The sequence below is a fragment of the Loxodonta africana genome, chromosome 4 (genome assembly GCF_030014295.1).
Source record: "Loxodonta africana isolate mLoxAfr1 chromosome 4, mLoxAfr1.hap2, whole genome shotgun sequence".
Lineage (NCBI taxonomy): Eukaryota > Metazoa > Chordata > Mammalia > Proboscidea > Elephantidae > Loxodonta > Loxodonta africana.
In genome coordinates this window covers 45,512,890-45,530,954 of record NC_087345.1, presented here as the reverse complement: position 1 = coordinate 45,530,954, position 18,065 = coordinate 45,512,890, and the positions used below count along the sequence as shown (strand labels likewise).

The 18,065-nt window shown below is 36.3% G+C and overlaps 1 protein-coding gene across 1 annotated transcript in view; it reads right to left on the bottom strand.

Annotated features, from left to right (window-relative positions):
- Positions 1–18,065, bottom strand: part of C4H12orf50 (chromosome 4 C12orf50 homolog) — a 41,248-nt gene that overhangs the window by 5,716 nt on the left and 17,467 nt on the right. The window contains exons 7-11 of the mRNA XM_023559388.2: positions 14,963–15,070; positions 13,675–13,791; positions 11,789–11,893; positions 11,315–11,518; positions 1,534–1,626 (exon numbers count right to left, since the gene is read on the bottom strand). Coding sequence (XP_023415156.1) covers positions 1,534–1,626; positions 11,315–11,518; positions 11,789–11,893; positions 13,675–13,791; positions 14,963–15,070 — 627 coding nt within the window. The remainder of the gene's footprint in view (positions 1–1,533; positions 1,627–11,314; positions 11,519–11,788; positions 11,894–13,674; positions 13,792–14,962; positions 15,071–18,065) is intronic.

Below are 18,065 nucleotides of genomic sequence, written 5' to 3'. Positions count from 1 at the left end.
AGGCTTCTGATATACAAGTGCAGTCACTAGGACAGGGACAGGAGAGAGGTGCACATCCTTTAATGCTCCAAATATCATCTTGGCCACAAGGAAACCACGGGAGAAAAGCTGTGACTCAATAATTTCTAGTTCTGCTCCAGGATTTTTGTCTACTCTTCACCTCCTCCCCCTAAAATTAAGTGCAACTGCATGTTCAAATATGCCCAAAGTTAAGAGAAAATATAGTCAGATAACACTGTAGCAGAGTTCTACTGTAGTAGAGTATGATGTGGGAAATGGTGGGGTGGGAAAGAAAAAGTTGACTTCAGTATATAAACACATACATAGGTATGCACACTCAGTCACAACTGCAGTCAAAAAGGTTTAGAGAGACACTGCTTTAGAAGATGATCAGCTACTGTTTGGAAATGGGAAAGTTTCTAATCTAGAACCTGTTTTGGTTCATTCTGGAATTTGCAGATGTTCAGGGATTTCAGATCATTCTGAAAGTACTAAGCTATTGATTTAGGTATGACCTCCCTATCTGGCACTTTTTCAGATAGGTTCGGTTTTCTGAGAAGTATCTGAAACCATTTCATTCTCTGTGGTTTTCTAAACCTACTCATCCAGCCCAGGACAGACCGGGAAAAGGCAACAAGCTTCAATCAAAAGAGCAATCTGAGGTTCAGTCTACTGTAAGTCTCTGCTCTGGGTAGGTTCCCAAGGTCCCCGTAACTTCCCAGAGCACAGGGTACAACATGGTAGAGAACACAGTAACTCCAAAACTCCTGAACTGACAACTTTATCTTGGGAGCTCTGTCAGCCTATACTAGCTAATATCTGTCAAAGATAAATGTGGTTAAGAAAAAAAAATGTTACCATCGAGTCAATTCTGACTCATTGCGACCCGACAGGACAGGTTAGAACTGCCCCACAGGGTTTCCAAGAAGCAGGTGGTAGATTCAAACTGCCAACCGTTTGGTTAGCGCCCAAGATCTTAACCACTGTGTCACTAGGGCTCTAAGATCTATGTGGTAGGGCTTTAATATTTTATGTGGAAATATAGGGTTTTTTTTTTTTTTTTTTAGTTAAATGATATTTCATGTGTGTGTGTAACATTTTAAAATATAACTTATTTTATTTTTGTTGAGAATATACACAACAGGACATACACAAATTCAACAATATCTACACGTATGAGTACAATTCAATGACAAAGATTTATAATTTTATACATCTGATACAATTTATAGTTCAGCAAAGAATGCATCTTAACATATTACATAATTGTTGCAACTGTTATGCTTGTTCACGAGGAGAGAAAAATACGAAAAGATCTCTGGTAAGTCATAAAACTGGTGAAGAGAAACACAATAAAACAAAAAAAAAATTAAATTGCTAACAGACAAGAATCCTACTAAATTCCAAGTAACTAAGTGTGCATATATATCTTGAAAATTTTATTCATTTTAAAGTTTTCTAAAATGTCCTTTGAACTTAAAAATGTTCTGTTTTCAGAACTTTGTAACATTAAAATAACTAGTAAATACTTACCTGTATATATCTTTTCAGTTTTTGAATATGTTTTTGAAAAAGGAATTCTTTTCCGCCAGGCTGAACCATTATAAGATGCTGACATATGTTTGTCTGAGGGAAAAAAAAAAAAAGAGGAAACTGGAATTAAATATTTTATAACTTTAAAAAAATATTCTAAGGGTGTTTCAAAGTTATAAACCACCCTATGGGTTAAGCTATTCTCTAAGTAATTCATTTTACCATTTCAAAGCTGAAGGAAGCATCACGGATACAAGTGAGTTTATTAAGATCATTTAAGTTATCAGTGAACACAGTTATAGGTCTCTTAATTGGCTGTTCAGTTCCTCAGATAAGGCTCTCTCCCATGAGGCTGAGCTAGCAAAAAGCTGTGATATCTGGACGTGATCGAAATATTGCATTGCTTTGCTTTGCCATGATTTTACATAAAATTCGAATGTTTATAGTGATAAAAAACAAAACCAATCCTATAAAGTGTAGCCCAATTCCCTATTCTTTATCTGAAGTGAATCCCATGAACACAGTGATGGCTCTGGCATACTGAACTCACTGCTTGAGGAAACCAAAGAATTTATGTACAAACCTGTTCCTTAAATGCCTGCTTACCTCTGAAATCTCTACATTTGAACTGTTATTGGACAACATTATATTTTGTTTTTAAATATATTATGTAGCTGCAGTTCTCAAAGTGCAATCCGTAAAAAAAAATGCAGTCCATAGGAACACTGTAAATTTACTTGTGTTTTTCTCTGTGTTGACATTTGCACTAATGGTGCAAAAAAAACAGTGAGTAAAACTGCTGGTATCTCAGCACAAATCTAGACATCAGCACCAAACTGTTCTAGAATCATTGTATTCATCACAGCTATGCAATGACAGTAAAATAATAAAAAAAAGCTAGTCTCACGTAAGAATATCCTTAAGAATGTCATTACTGAAGCAGTAAAAATTATTGTTACTAAACTATAAGTCATGATTACATGTCTTTTTCATATGCTGTGTGAAAAAATGAGAAGTATACAGAAAGCATTAAAAGTATTACAAGAAAAACATCTTGGACTTTGTTTCTTGTTTATTTTACATCTTTAAGTGGATAATACCTTTGTAAGCAAGACATATAACTACGACATGAGAGAAATCTGAATAATTTGACTGAAAATTTCTACAGGAGAAAATAATGTAATCAGCATAAACAAAGTACAAACTCAAACTATCCAGGAAAAATGTTTGTAATAATTATGGCAAACAAAGTGCTTTCATAGTTTCCTTCATTTCTTGTCCTAACTGATATTTAGCTCTCCTCTGTAGCTCCATCAGGTAATGGCTGTTTATTTTTTCTTACCCCAGGATGGGAAGATGAAACAGATGTTTCCTTCCTTCCCACTGCCACTTCCAGACCAGTTCTTGTAAAATACCTGCTCCTTTAAAGCATATGTCACCAGTAAGCTAGACAACCCTCTCCTACATTTCACTGCTGTCATTTAGCAAACTTTTTTTAATGACATCATTTCACATGATATCACTGCTGATGTCAGATGAGTCTTGGCTGAAAGCAGAAAATATGAGAAAGATGTTCACCTGTATTTTATTGACTATGCAAAGGTATTCAACTGTGTGGATCATAACAAATTATGGATAACATTGCGAAAAATGGGAACCCCAGGATTCTTAATTATGCTCATGAGGAACCTGTACGTAGACCAAGAGGCAGTCATTTGAATGGAACAAGGGGATACTGCATGGTTTAAAATCAGGATATGTGTGGATCTGGGTTGTGTTCTTTCACCATACTTATTCAATCTGTATGGTGAGCGAGTAATCCTAGTAAAAAAGCTGCACTATATGAAGAACATGGCATCAGAAGACTTGTTAACAACCTGCAATATGCAGATGACACAACCTTGCTTGCTGAAAGTGAAGAGGAAGTGAAGCACTCACTGATTAATATCAAAGACTACAGCCTTCAGTATGGATTGCACCTTATTATAAAGAAAACCAAAATTCTCATAACTGGACCAATAAGCAACCTTGTGATAAAATGGAGAAAAGATTAAAGTTGTCAAGGATTTCATTTTACTTGGACTCACAGTTAACATCCATTGAGGCAGCAGTTGAGAAATCAAACAACATATCGCATTGGACAAATCTGCTGCAAAAGACTTTTTCAAAGTGTTGAAAATCAAAGATGTCACTTTAAGGACTAAAGTGTGCCTGACTCAAGCCATGTTATTTTCAATCATATGCATGTGAAAGCTGGACAATGAATAAAGAAGACCAAACAAGAATCGACACCTTTGAATTACGTTGTTGGCTAAAAATATTCAATATACCATGGACTGCCAGGAGAACAAAACAAATCTGTCTTGGAAGAAGTACAGCCAGAACACTTCTTAGAATCAAGAATGGCGAGACTTCAGCTCACGTACTTTGGACATGTTATCAGGAGGAACCAGTCCCTGGAGAAGGACATCATGCTTGGTAAAGTAAAGGGTCGGAGAAAAAAAGAAAGACCCTCAACAAGATGGGTTGACACAGTGGCTGGCTGCAACGATGGGCTCAAGCATAGCAACGATTGTGAGGACAGCGCAGGACCAGGCAGTGTTTTGTTCTGTTGTACACAGGGTAGCTATGCGTCAGAACCAACTCAATGGCACCTAACAATAACAACAGCAAACTTTTAGGTCTTCCACATGCATTGATGACTTTGTTGCCTGATTCCATTTCTTTCTTCCACCATAGACCTTACCATACCTCTGGACATCCCCATTAAACACCATAACCTCTTTGTTTTTCAGCCTTCTCTCCTCCAGAAACCATCATCCCAAGCCACTTTTCCACACTTTGGACTTTGTCATTTCTAGTAACTAAGGTAAAGGGTAGAATCTTTCCCTCTATGCAGGAGATCCAGGCTTGATTTCTGGCAAATGCACCTCAACTGCAGCCACACCATCCGTCAGTGGAGGCTTGTGTGTTGGTATGATGCTGAACAGGTTTCAGGGGAACTTCCAGACTAAGACAGACAAAGAAAAACGGCCTGGTGATCTGCTTCCAAAAACCAGCCAATAAAAACCCTTTGGATCACAACAGTCTGATGTCCAACTGATCATGGGGATGGTGCAGGACCAGGCACCTTTCCGTCCAGTTGTGCAAGGGGTTGCCTTGAGTTGGGCTTCGACTCAATGGCAGCTAGCAACCACACAAGCTTCCAAAATCACTAATTTAAATATCCTGCTCTCAACATTTCTTTTCCTTCTGCCTTCTTTGTTCAACTATTTCCACAACAATTGTTCTTCGACTTTTTCAAGATATAAAAATTAATTGACCCTCTGCTTTCTCCTGCTCCATCAGCCCCCTTCCCCTTCTTATTTTTCATTCACACTTATCTATTGTGGTTGATTGTGTCATTATTCAAATTATGTACTGCCCATCCCTGAGGGATGACTATACTGTCCCACCTCTTTATGTCACGTCAGACTCAGTCATTTGACTTGAGGTACCCACCTCCGTCTGTGAGATTATACATCCTCCTCTGCTGAACTCAGCAGTATCCATGTGCCTTACTTTGTTCAGTGTAACGTGATCAAAAGTGAGTGTACCATTGCTAAGAAGAAGCCACAAGGGCCATCACATTGTTTTTCCATATTCTTTCTTCCCTGTACCAAGAGACCCGTGGCATCCCAGATAGGTGCTACTCTATCAGCACAGACTTCAAGTGAGGATAAGTGGTGCAGAATATAAGAGACACCATATGTTGTTGTTGTAAGCTAGCAAGCTTTTTGGGTTTCTTATATTATCATGGCATAATTAGGCCTAAATTGATCAAAATATTCAACTTAGGTTTCACCATATTTTGAAAGCATTTTATCTTCTCCTCACACCCATTTGGATAAGCCTCAGATAAATCTACTGATCCCCAACTTCCAGGCCTGAATCCAGGAAGCCCAGAGTTGCTGGAATAAAAAAAAATCATAAAACCAGGCATCTTGATTCCACTATAAATTCACGATCCCCCACCTTACATGGACCTTCGATATTGCCCAGTAGTAATCTTAGTATATTGTCTGATCAACTTAATATTTCATTCTCCATAACAAATACCTCAATCTTCCGTTCTTCTCAAATGCCTTTCATCCTACTTCCCCTCATCCCTCCTTGACTCTCAGCAGAAGAATTTAACTCTTTCCATTACGAAGTCATCAGATGGGAATGTCCTCACATTCCTGATACCAAACAGAGAAATCTACGTCTGCCTGCTTCCTCCTCACTTGTTGTAACAAAAGTTCTATCATCCACTTAAGGTTAATTGCCTCACTGTGCTTTGGCTTCTATATCCTCCAGCCTTCTCAGAACCTTACACTATTGATTATCCATTTTCTCTTCCATTTTCAACCTATCCCTCTTGCCTAAAACCTTCCTCTGGCTCTCAATATGTTTAACTCTTTCCCTCTACCAAAACAAACAAACTACACACTGTACTTCTTCACCCCTTTCCAATTTTTACCATGTATCTCACCTTCTCCCTTCAAAGACAAACCTTGAAAAGGAAGGAAGGAAAGAAGTTTGCCCAGGTGTTATTCTTACTCTATACTCTTTCTAAGCAATGTCACCTATAAAATGTTATCTGTACATCTGCATATTTCCAGCCAGGTTTCTGAGCTGAGTTCCTAACCCATCCATCCAATAGCCTATTTTACCTCTCCTATATGAGTCACCATGAGTCAGGATCAACTTGAAAGTAATAGGTTTTGTTTTGTTTTTTTTCTGTGTTCATTGTATTTTCAATGCAAACATCCAAGAAACTGATAACTTCCCCCCTCAAAATCTAGATCTTTTCCAGTCTTTCTCATCACAGTGGCATATCCAGAACCAGGGAGTCATCCCTGATTTTCTCCCTTTCCCTCTCCAAATCTTATGGATTTTGCCTCTAAATATCAATGGGATAGTCTCCTTATCTATGTGTATGTAAACTTCTCTACTTCCAAACTATTCTTCAAAGAAGCAGCCAGGGCTATCTTTTTAAAATGAAAATCCAGCCATGTCACCAACCATTTCAATGCCTTCTTATTACCTCCAGATTAAACACATAACTCTAGATTTGTCTTACATAGTCTTTCTCTCTCTCTCTTTCTTCATATTACACTCACATTAAAAAAAAAAAAGTGGTTGCCATGGAGTCAGTTCTAACTCATGGCGACCCCATGTGCATCAGAATAGAGCTGTGCTCCATATGATTTTCAATGGATGATTTTTCAAAAGTAGATCACCAGGACTTTCTTCCAAGGGGCCTCCAACAATTTTGTTAGCAGCTGACCATGTTAACCATGTGCACCACCCGTGGTTCCCTCAGCTTTACCACCACAGCCACACTAGCTTACTTTTGGTCCTCCATATTCACCACATTGTCATCTCTCACACAGCATGTTCACATTTTGGTTCCTGTGTCCAGCACATTCTTTACTTTAATTATATAACTTCTATTCAATGTTCAGACACCAGCTCAAAGATCACTTCTCCTCAAGCACCCTTCCCTGACAATGTCTTGGATTAGACCAAATTACCTTTCATAGCACCAAGTACCTCTTTCATAGTACCCAGGACCCCTTTTTCACAGTACTGGTTACAGATGCAATTTTATATTTGTTTGAGTGATTATTGATTAATATTTGTCTTTCCTATCACAACAGGAACTCCACAAAGAAAGAAATCATGTTTGCAACACTAGTACCTACTATATGGTACCTGGCACAAAGTAGGCCTTTAGAATATATTTTTCAAATGAATGAAAGAGTGTGTAAATGACAAAATGATATTTTTATCAATACAAAAATTTTTTTTACAATTTAATAACAAAAGAGTCAATGAACTAACAGGAAAAATTCACAAAGTACTTGAATGGCCAGTTAATAGAAAAAAATATAAATAATGTTAAATTTAAGAAAAAGCTCAACCTCACTCACGTTAAAAAAAAAAATAAAAGGAGCAATGTGATAGCATTTTTCAACTATCAGATACGCAATGGTCAGAAAAATCATAGATGCTAGGTTGCGAAGAAATTATTAATTGTCTCACACTGTTGAAACTGGTAAATCTCTTTAAATTTAAATTTGGTCTTACCATTAAAATTCTCATTCCTAAGAATTGTTTAAGAATTTATCCTTAATGTAAAATTAACACATGATCAGAAGACACAAAAGTATTCACTGTAATATAGTATATAGTGACAAAAGGTTAGAAACAACCTGGTTAAACTATAGTACCACCACGCAATGTAATACTAAAGTCATTAAAACAATATATCTGCCGATATGAAACCATCACAGAGTTATGTGAAAAGTCAAAGGTACAGGCTTACAGTTAGATGAAAAGAGGGAGCTGTATATGTATATATATGATCCCCTCTTCACAGAATATATGTATAGAATGCATAAGAAACTGGTAAGCGTAACTGCCTCTGCAAAGTAAGATTAGGGAACGAGGACCTATTATAGGAGGGAGATTTACTTTTCACAGTGTATCCTCCCAACAATGTCCAAAATGTTTTTAGTCTACACACATTTCAATATTAAAAGCTATATTATATACATATGTACATTAAAAGAAAAAAAAGAAATAGGAAATGCATGGAAAATTAGGAGCACATAAAAATTAAAGGCTTTTTGAGGGACTAAAAGTGTCTCTTGCAGATGGAAAAAAAAATCCTATTTTTATTAATGGAGAGAACACTACATCTAAATAAGTATCATATGCCAAATTTTTATCAATTATTTCCTCAGTACTTGAATGAAAAAAAAAATACAGCAAATAGCAAGACTTTGATGAAACAGTACCATATTGTTTAAAATGAAAATTGCTGCATATGATACTGCATTATACACAATGCTGTTTAGAGAAAAACTGATACTATTCTTAGATATAAGAAAAATATCATGAACATATATATGCAGAACAGAAAATTACATGTATATACACACACATACACACACACACTCCTCACTTACAGACATGGTTAAGTTCCAAAGACCAGGTCATTATGTGAAAATCAGCATAATGCAAAAAAATGGAGGATGACCACAACATTTCATAACTGCCAAATCACATCATTACATAACTGCCAAATTATATCATTACAGAACTGCCAAACTACTAAGAATCATGGCCCAGCCAAGTTCACATATAACCAACACAGCCAGTGTTATTCTCATCTCGAAACTTGGTGTTTGCTTCTGCCAGATGTACATTGTTAACGTGCAGAATAATCAAATAGTAGATTTTTTACTATCGCTGTAAATGTAAAATGTCAGATAACAAAAATAGTCAATAAGTGAGGAGTATGTGTATATATATATATATAGGCAGTCCCAGGGTTACAAACATCCAACTTACAAACAACTCATGCTTGCCCTTTGTTGTTATTTTGTTAGGTGCTGTTAAGTTGGTTCCAACTCATAGTGACCCTATGTACAAAAGAACAAAACACTGCCTGGTCCTGTGCCATCCTAACAATTGTTATGCCTGTACCCACTGTTGCAGCCCTGTGTCAATCCATCTCGCTGAGGATCTTCCTCTTCTTTGCTGATCCTCTATTTTACCAAGCATGATGTTCTTCTCCAGGGACTGGTCCCTCATGATAGCATGAGACGAAGCCTTGCTGTTCTTGCTTTTAATGAGTATTCTGGCTGTATTTCTTCCAAGACAGATTTGTTCGTTCTTCTGGCAATCCGTGGTATAGACAATATTCTTCTTCAACACCATAACTGAAGGCATCAATTCTTCTTTGGTCTTTTTTATTCATTCTTCAGCTTTTGCATGCATATGAGGGGACTGAAAACAGCACGGTTTGGGTCAGGTGCACTTTAGTCCTTAAGGTAACATCTTTGCTTTTTAACACTTTAAAGAGGTCTTTTGCAGCTAATTTGCCCAACACAATGTGATCTTTGATTTCTTGACTGCTGCTTCCAAGGGTGTTGATTGTGGATCCAAGTAAAATGAAATCCTTGACAACTTCAATCTTTTCTCCGCTTATCATGCTTATTGGTCCACTTGTGAGGAATTTTGTCTTCTTTATATTAAAGTGTAATCCATACTGAGGACTGCAGTCTTTGAGCTTCACAGTAAGCGCTTCAAGTCCTCTTCACTTTCAGCAAGCAGAGTTGTGTCACCTGCATATCTCAGGTTAATGATGTTATGTAAATTTGTCCTCATTCAAGAAACAACTGAACCAATCCCTACTAGCAACAAATTCTTCATTATAATCACCTTCACTTGCTGCACTTGCAGCTTTTAAATCATTAAAAAGGCTTCAAGCCTTTGCTTGCACTAAAAAAACAAAAACCAAACCTGTTGCCATCGAGTTGATTCCGGCTCATAGTGACCCTACAGGACATAGAAGAACTGCCCCATAGGGTTTCCAAGAAGCGGCTGGGGGATTCAAACTGCTGTCCTTTTGGTTAGCAGCCAAACACTTAACCACTGCAGTAAAGTAAGGCTAAATAAGAACTGTATGTAGCCGTTCTGATTTACCTACAAATTCTACTTAAAGACTTAAAGACACAGGAAAGAGCCTTGTTTATCATCTGGTATGTATACATTAGCACCAAGCACCTCTTTTTCATAGTACTGGTTATGGTTGCAATGTTACAATTATTTAAGATTTTATCTATATATACATATAGATATTATATATATTATCTATATATGTATATATAACACATATTTATATATAACACATATATATATATTTATTATGAAACCAAAAAAACCCAAACCCATTGCCGTCGAGTCAATTCTGACTCACAGCGACCCTACAGGACAGAGTAGAACTGCCCTACAAGGTTTTCAAGGGGCGCCTGGTGGATTCGAACTGCCGAACTTTTGGTTAGCAGCCATAGCACTTAACCATTACGCTACCAAGCTTTCCATGTATATAATAAATATATATATATATATATATATAAAATCTCCCTATGTCATTATATTCTAAAACGAGTAGAAAAAAATAAAGCCAACTTCTACTTTAATTGTAAAAGAAAGGATCTAAGAAAGAATTTTTATGTTTCAAAAAGTATACAATGCTAGGAACTCAAATAACTAAGGTGTGAACGTGGGAACATACAGACATGAAATTATAAAAAAATAAATGGTACTCTGTTAAGTTCAGAGAACTGAAACCCCAGCCTCAAAAGAGCAAAATCCATCTGAGAAAGGAAGAAAATGATTTGGTTCCCTCCTCCCTGTGGCCTTGTACTTTCTGACATATACCATGACTTTGCCTGTTACATGATGAAATGATTTATAAGCAATCTGTGCATTGTGGGATAGATGACAGGGTGTCAAAAAGATAGCAGTTAACCCCAAACTAACCCTTTCAGAAAGTAATCATGAAGGCCCAAAGAAAAGCCAAGGCAATAGCCTGAAAGTGATAATTGAACAATGCAGTTAGCGGAACAAGAAAATGTCAACCACTTAAAAACAATCCCCAGAAGTGAAATAAAGCTAGCCAGGGGAACAAAGTGCAGCGCTCTAAGACAAAACTCTAGGGAGTCAGGACATCAAGTCATCTGTGCCCAACATGATTTCTTATCCATATCCTTTAAATCATTTAAATCATGTCACTCCCGTACATGGAAGAAATCCTCTCACTACTTTTCTAAGATGTTATAGTGGTGATGCCCTAAGAAATGAAGAGGGAGGTGGATAGCAATGAAGACCAGCCAGGCCATCAGGAAATTCCATGGGAATGCAAACCACAGACAAGAGTAAACTACATCATAAAGAGGCTCACCTGGACAGGGGTTGAGTTTGGGTTCCTTGTTAACATCAACTTTACTGCTAGACCCATTTGTGGCCCTGCTACAGGGAGGTGCATTCAACGAGACAGTCCTGACAGCGTCTCTCTGAGCATGGACATAGGATGTGTTCTCAGCATTTCGGTTTTTATTGTTTCGATGGTAACTCACTTTATTTTTGGAATTTGGGGACTGCACTGCTGTAAAAGAAAGAAAAGAGGGAGAGAGGGACAAAACAAGCTGGTTTCACACCATAAAGAACATATTGCACTTGAAGCATTTGATAGTATGATGGAAGGCAATGTAAGCTAAAAAAACATTAAGTTTAAGTTTATAGAAGTTGGACTGACATCTAAAATAACACTTATGTTTGTATGCCAGTGCTTTGTTCTTCAGATAGAAAATATTATTTGATATTTAATCTCTTTTCAAGTTACAATTTACAAATAACAAATACAGGGACACTTTACCTCTCTGCATTCCTGAGCCTCGAAAGTTCTTTGGTTCATCATAAATCCACTTCCTTTTTTTAACACCTTTAAAATGAGGTTTCCTCACTGGCTGGACATCATTCACTTAGAGAAGATACAAATTTTTACAGTTTTTTAAGAGATGCTTTTATCTGAAAATCACTGTAGGTGATAATTATATATCTGTGCATTCACATGTCAAGTAAGAGAAAAAACATAAATGCAGAACCCTAATACTTTTCTTTCTAGAACAAAGGCTTATTTATTTTTAAGTGTTGAAAATATCTATCCTGGGAATAGACTGATGAGAAAACTTTAAGTAGCATTCCTCAAAAAAACCTGCTCTTTCAAAAGAATGTGTGGATTACTTTATAAGAATATAAAATTACATTCCAAATATAATTATAAATCTTATTACGCTATTATTAAGTCATTTTAGAATTGTTATTTTGAACATAAATCTTTTTGTACTTTTTTATCCAAAACTACTAAAGAAAAAGTTGGATTCATACAAGATACTCTTAGTGAATTTACTATTCTTTCAGAATTTTAAGAAGTTGAGTGTACAGATAGTTTGGTCAAACAAGATTGAACAACTAGGATTTGTAAGTGCTCAGATCAACAAATTATTCATTTCTCATTTTCATATTTTATTACACCAAGAGATTTTTTTTATGTATCCTTAATTCTCCAAGAATTTCTAAGGTATATTTCTCCAAAGAATCTTTAAGTAATTTGGTCAAAAGGAGCATTCGGTATTATTTCTCAGTGCTGGGCTCCTAAATGTTTGTAAGTGACTACTGCACAGAGAAAATGAACAGCAAGTGCACAATGTAGAATATATTTTTATACATGTTGCCCTTGAGTAGATTCTGACTCATAGTGACCCTACGGGACAGGGTAAAACTGCCCCATAGGGTTAACAAGGCTGTACTCTTTACAGAAGCAAATTGCCACATCTTTCTCCTGTGGAGCAGCTGGTGGGTTCAATCTAATGACTGTTCAGTTAGCAGCCACGTGCTTAACTACTGTGCCACCTGAGCTCCTTTAACTCTCTATAAAAACCAAACCCATTGCCATCAAGTCGATTCCAACTGATAGCAACCCTATAGGACAGAATAGACCGCTCCACAGGGTTTCCAAGGAGTGGCTGGTGGATCTGAACAGTCGACCTTTTGATTAGCAGCTGTAGCGTGCCGTAGTAACCACTGCACCACCAGGACTGACTGTTTTTGCCCTATCTCTTAGCCTCGGTTTTGGTTTTAAGTTCTCAATGAAGCTCTGATTTACTATCTCCTCTTCAACTATCACACCCCACCCTCACTCTCAAGCTCCCAGTCCTAGGATTTGGAAACCATATTTTTAACAAGCACCACTAAGCTGAGCTTCTGGGGGTAAGCCATCATGGTTCCCTTTAGTGCTTAGTAGGGACCCAGGAATATTATAGGAGTTCAATAAATGAAATAAAAAGGGAAGGAGGAGAGGAAGCAGGAAGATTCATGAGCCTTAGTTGTATTAAGTGAAGTAGCTCAGTGTACTGAATGTCAAGAAGTCAAATCAAGATGGAGAATCCAAAATATAATTAAAAAGTTGTCAATGTATTCCACTATGGGTGAAATTTAAAATGCTATACTAATGAATCTTCCCAGTAGATAGTAGATTATTAATTTTAATACTTAAGTTAAACAAGTAGGAAAGCACATAATTTACTAGGACCTACATCACAAATTCATCATCAGAGTTAGTACAGGGATATTGTGTCTTAGTCCTGAATAATTTTCAAACCATTTTTTCTTTCTTTTTAAAAATCTATTTCAAATAAGCAAACAAATCCATGATAAGACAAATATATCTAAGGCCAAAAAGTGATAGAGCTAATGTCTCACTTGAAAAGGGGTCCTCTCTGCACTTCATACTGATATTCTCAGTAGCATTTAATACATGCGTTGTAGGTACTAGTCGGGTAGTTAGGGAACGCTTGGGATGAGGACTGTCCTTGTTATCTTTTGAAGCAAATTAAGAAAATAAAATATCGCTATTAGTAAAAGAAATATTTCAGTTGCTATTTCACTTTGCAAACATTATATGATGGGCACACCCATTTCTAAATAGGTGTGTGTATATATATATGTATATTTGTCTTTAGAATACATTATTAAAATTCCCTAATTTCTGCATTGGTCATCAAATACTGTCACTAACAAAATGTTAAAAATCCATAACTACAGCCATTATATGTAATGGGTAAATGATATAATTATGACAATATTTTTAATAACGCCACACAAAAGAATTAAAAGACAGCCAATTGTACATCAAATGTGCCAGTTCTGCAATTGTACAAATTGGGGTCCCAAAGATACTTTAAACGTGACAACTTCTGCTTGTTTTATGCTAGGGAGTTGGGCCGTCCAACAGAGCTTTCTGCAGTGATGGAAATATGCTAAATCTGTGCTGTCCAATATGGTAGCCGTTAGTCATACATGGCTATTGCATTTGGAATGTGGTTAGTGCAACTGAGGAACTAAATTTTTCATTGTATTGAATTTTAATTAACTTAAATTTAAACATGTGGCTGGTGCTTACTAGTTAATATTTGGATGGAGGATATGTGCTGCATCCCAATTACAGTGCAGTGATACTTTTAGTCTGTGGCTGAGAGATGCCCAGCAGAATGGGACCCGCTGGGGGACTCTAAGCACAGTAAGAGCAGGTAAAACTATAAAGGACATATTTTATCATATCTCTTGGCTATTTACAGATATAGCTAGCAACAATTACAAAACAAAGAAGTCACTGTCCAAAGATTAATATTCTCAGTGTTTACAAACAAAGCTTTCTAACAATTCCATCATACTGAGTATTTTAATTTGAAAAAAAACTAAAAAGGATTTGGTATTATGATTTAAAAGAACCCATAACTTTAGAGCTAGAAAGCTTTCTTGAGACTATGTAGTTCAACAACGTAATTTTTCAGATAAAGAAAAATAAGGCTAAGAAAAAGTCTGGTGCTCAAACAATTAGTGACAGAGTCAGGTCTAAACCTGAGGGCTCCTGACTCCTATTCATTGTATATCTTGATTTATTGCCTTGTTTCTTACATTGGTATATACAACAATCAAGCTTTATCTATTCAAGTTACAAATGAATCAAAATTATAGAATGATTTATTACCTTTAGTATTTGAACACTTTGATGTGGTGATTTCTTTTTCTTGAGTTAAAGCTTCACTTTCATCTACTCCAAGAAATATAATCCTCTGTGGAACATAACAATCACCGCCTACGAAAAAAACTTAGTCAGTGGCAAAAATGGCAGAAAGCTATACAAAACCATCTTTCAATAAGGAATATCCTCTAAAATATCCCTTTTGTCCACTTTTGTTTAAACACTTCCCAGTGATAACGTCCCCATCTCTGTGAATATCATGTTTTGATTAGTACATATAAATACATGTATATTGCAGCTAATTACAAGAAAATTCATATTCAGCAAAAATTAATTTTCTTTTAACTTATAACAATCTTCACCTCCACCCTCTAGAGTTATTCAGTGCAAATATAATTTATTTCTATATATCATATTTAGATGCATGAAATCAGTTTTTATATCCCTTAGAGTCTCCTATTTTTCAGGATAAATATTCATAATTGCTTTAAATATTATTTATATACGTAATTTCCATATTCATTACCATGCAAGCTACCCTTTTCTTAACATAAAATATTTGTTTCCAATAACCATCTTAAAAATGGCACCAAAAAAACCCAGAATAGCCAACACATTACTGAAGAAGAACAGAGATGGAGAACTAACACTACCTAAATCCGAGCCTTAATATAAAGCCACAGTGATCAAAACAGTGTGGTATTGACGAAGGAATAAACAGATCGGTGGAACAGAACAGAGATCATCAGAAATAGACTCACACAAATACAGTCAACTGATCTTTAACAAAGGATTAAACACAAATCAATGAAGAAAGGATAGTCTTTACCACAAATGGTGCTAGAACAACTAGACATCCACAAGCCAAAAAAAAAAAAAAAGAATCTAGACACAGACCTTACACCTTTCACAGAAAAGGACCTGAAATGGATCGTAGACTTAAATGTCAGACACACAATTATACAAGCTCTAGAAGATAACATAGGAAAAAATTTAAGTGGTCAACGGTTTGGTGATGACTTTTTAGATATAAGACCAAAAGCATGATCCACAAAAGAAAAATCTGTCTCACACAAATAGTACTGGGTAAAAGAATCCAAATATAAAAGACGACAAGGTGTACATTTCTACTTATATAAAGTCAAGAAATACAAAACGAACCTATGTAATAGAGAGATCAGAGTAGCAGTTACCTTTGAAAGGTGGCAACTGATTTGGAGAAAGGGAGCCTCCTGCAGTGCAGTAAATATGGATATATGGCTGTACACATGTAAAATTCATCAAGCTATACATTCTCAATTTGCAACTTACGTAAGTTAAATCCTAATAAAACACTAAGATAATATTAAAACTAAAAAGACGGTCTCAAGAGCTTTCCTTCAAATTTAATAAGGCTCAATTATTATGATTTTAATTTCTGAAGATGCTTTATCAATGCAGTGGTCTAAATATGTTTACATTGTTCTCATACATGCATATAAGAACCAAGGAGTTCATGCTATTTAGTGGCATAGAGAACGTTACAATGCCTGGAGAATTAATAAGCCTGATTATATCAGAAACCTAGTATCTGAGCGGATGAAAACATTTTAACCTTTTCTTGGTATGGTTGTTTACCCAATTTATTACTCTAACAATGTTATTAGACAAGTTAACAAAAGCATAATAGCACTCTCGTATTTTCTAAGTCCCCTAAAAGTAGAAAATATATTACTGATGTCACAACAAAAGAAAAATATTATTTCTTAGATGAAAGCAGCATTTCTCAGTTAAGGAAAATAATCTTTTATTAATCAAAAAGGCAATATGATATAATAATATTTCACCAAAATATACAATTATAACTGATCATGTTAGGTGGATCCCAGTTTTGCTCACCTCTAGGTTATACAGACAATATAAACTCCATTGGGAGAAACTGCCAGTGTTTCTTATTTATAGCTAAAGCTTATTGCTTCAAGGTAGCCAAACAATAACAGTTAGTCTAAAATTTCTGCAAAGGATACAAGAGAAAGAAAATGAAAGACCCAAATTACTTGAGTACCAGAAAAAAGATAGGAGAGAATGATTCAAAATGGATGAAGCAGCAACTGCAAGAAGCATCACTAGCGTGCCTTAGACAGTATATACTGACGCCCTTTCGTAACCTCCTTCCTCCCCACACACATTCTTCCTGCTAACTACACCCTCCTTCCTCTTCAAAAAACAGTCCCTATTTTTTTTTAAACAAAGGCTTAGAATTTTCTGTCAACAGATGATAGGAAGCAGTTCCAAAACATTAGAGCTATACATCACAATAAGAACGTTACGCCTTGGAACAAACGATACAATATACTTGAATAGACATGTATATATATATATACATATACACACACATACATATATATGTAGACATCCCCCACGTGTCTGTCAGTTTGTCGTACTGTGGGGGCTTGTGTGTTGCTGTGATGCTGGAAGCTATGCCACCGGTATTCAGATGCCAGTAGGGTCACCCACGGTGGACAGGTTTCAGCTGAGCTTCCAGACTAAGACAGACTAGGAAGAAGGACCCGGCAGTCTACTTCTGAAAAGCATTAGCCAGTGAAAACCTTATGAATAGCAGCAGAACACTGTCTGATATAGTGCTGGAAAATGAGACGCCCAGGTTGGAAGGCACTCAACGATGACTGGGGAAGAGGTGCCTCCTGAAAGTAGAGCCGACCTTAATGACGTGGATGGAGTAAAGCTTTCGGGACCTTCATTTGCTGATGTGGCAAGACTCAAAATGAGAAGAAACAGCTGCAAACATCCGTTAATAATCGGAATCTGGAATGTACGAAGTATGAATCTAGGAAAATTGGAAATCGTCAAAAATGAAATGGAACGCATAAACATCGATATCCTAGGCATTAGTGAGCTGAAATGGACTGGTATTGGCCATTTTGAATCAGACAATCATATAGTCTACTATGCTGGGAATGACAACTCGAAGAGGTATGGTGTTACATCCATCGTCAAAAAGAACATTTCAAGATCTATCCTGAAGTACAACGCTGTCAGTGATAGGATAATATCCATATGCCTACAAGGAAGACCAGTTAATACGACTATTATTCAAATTTACACACCA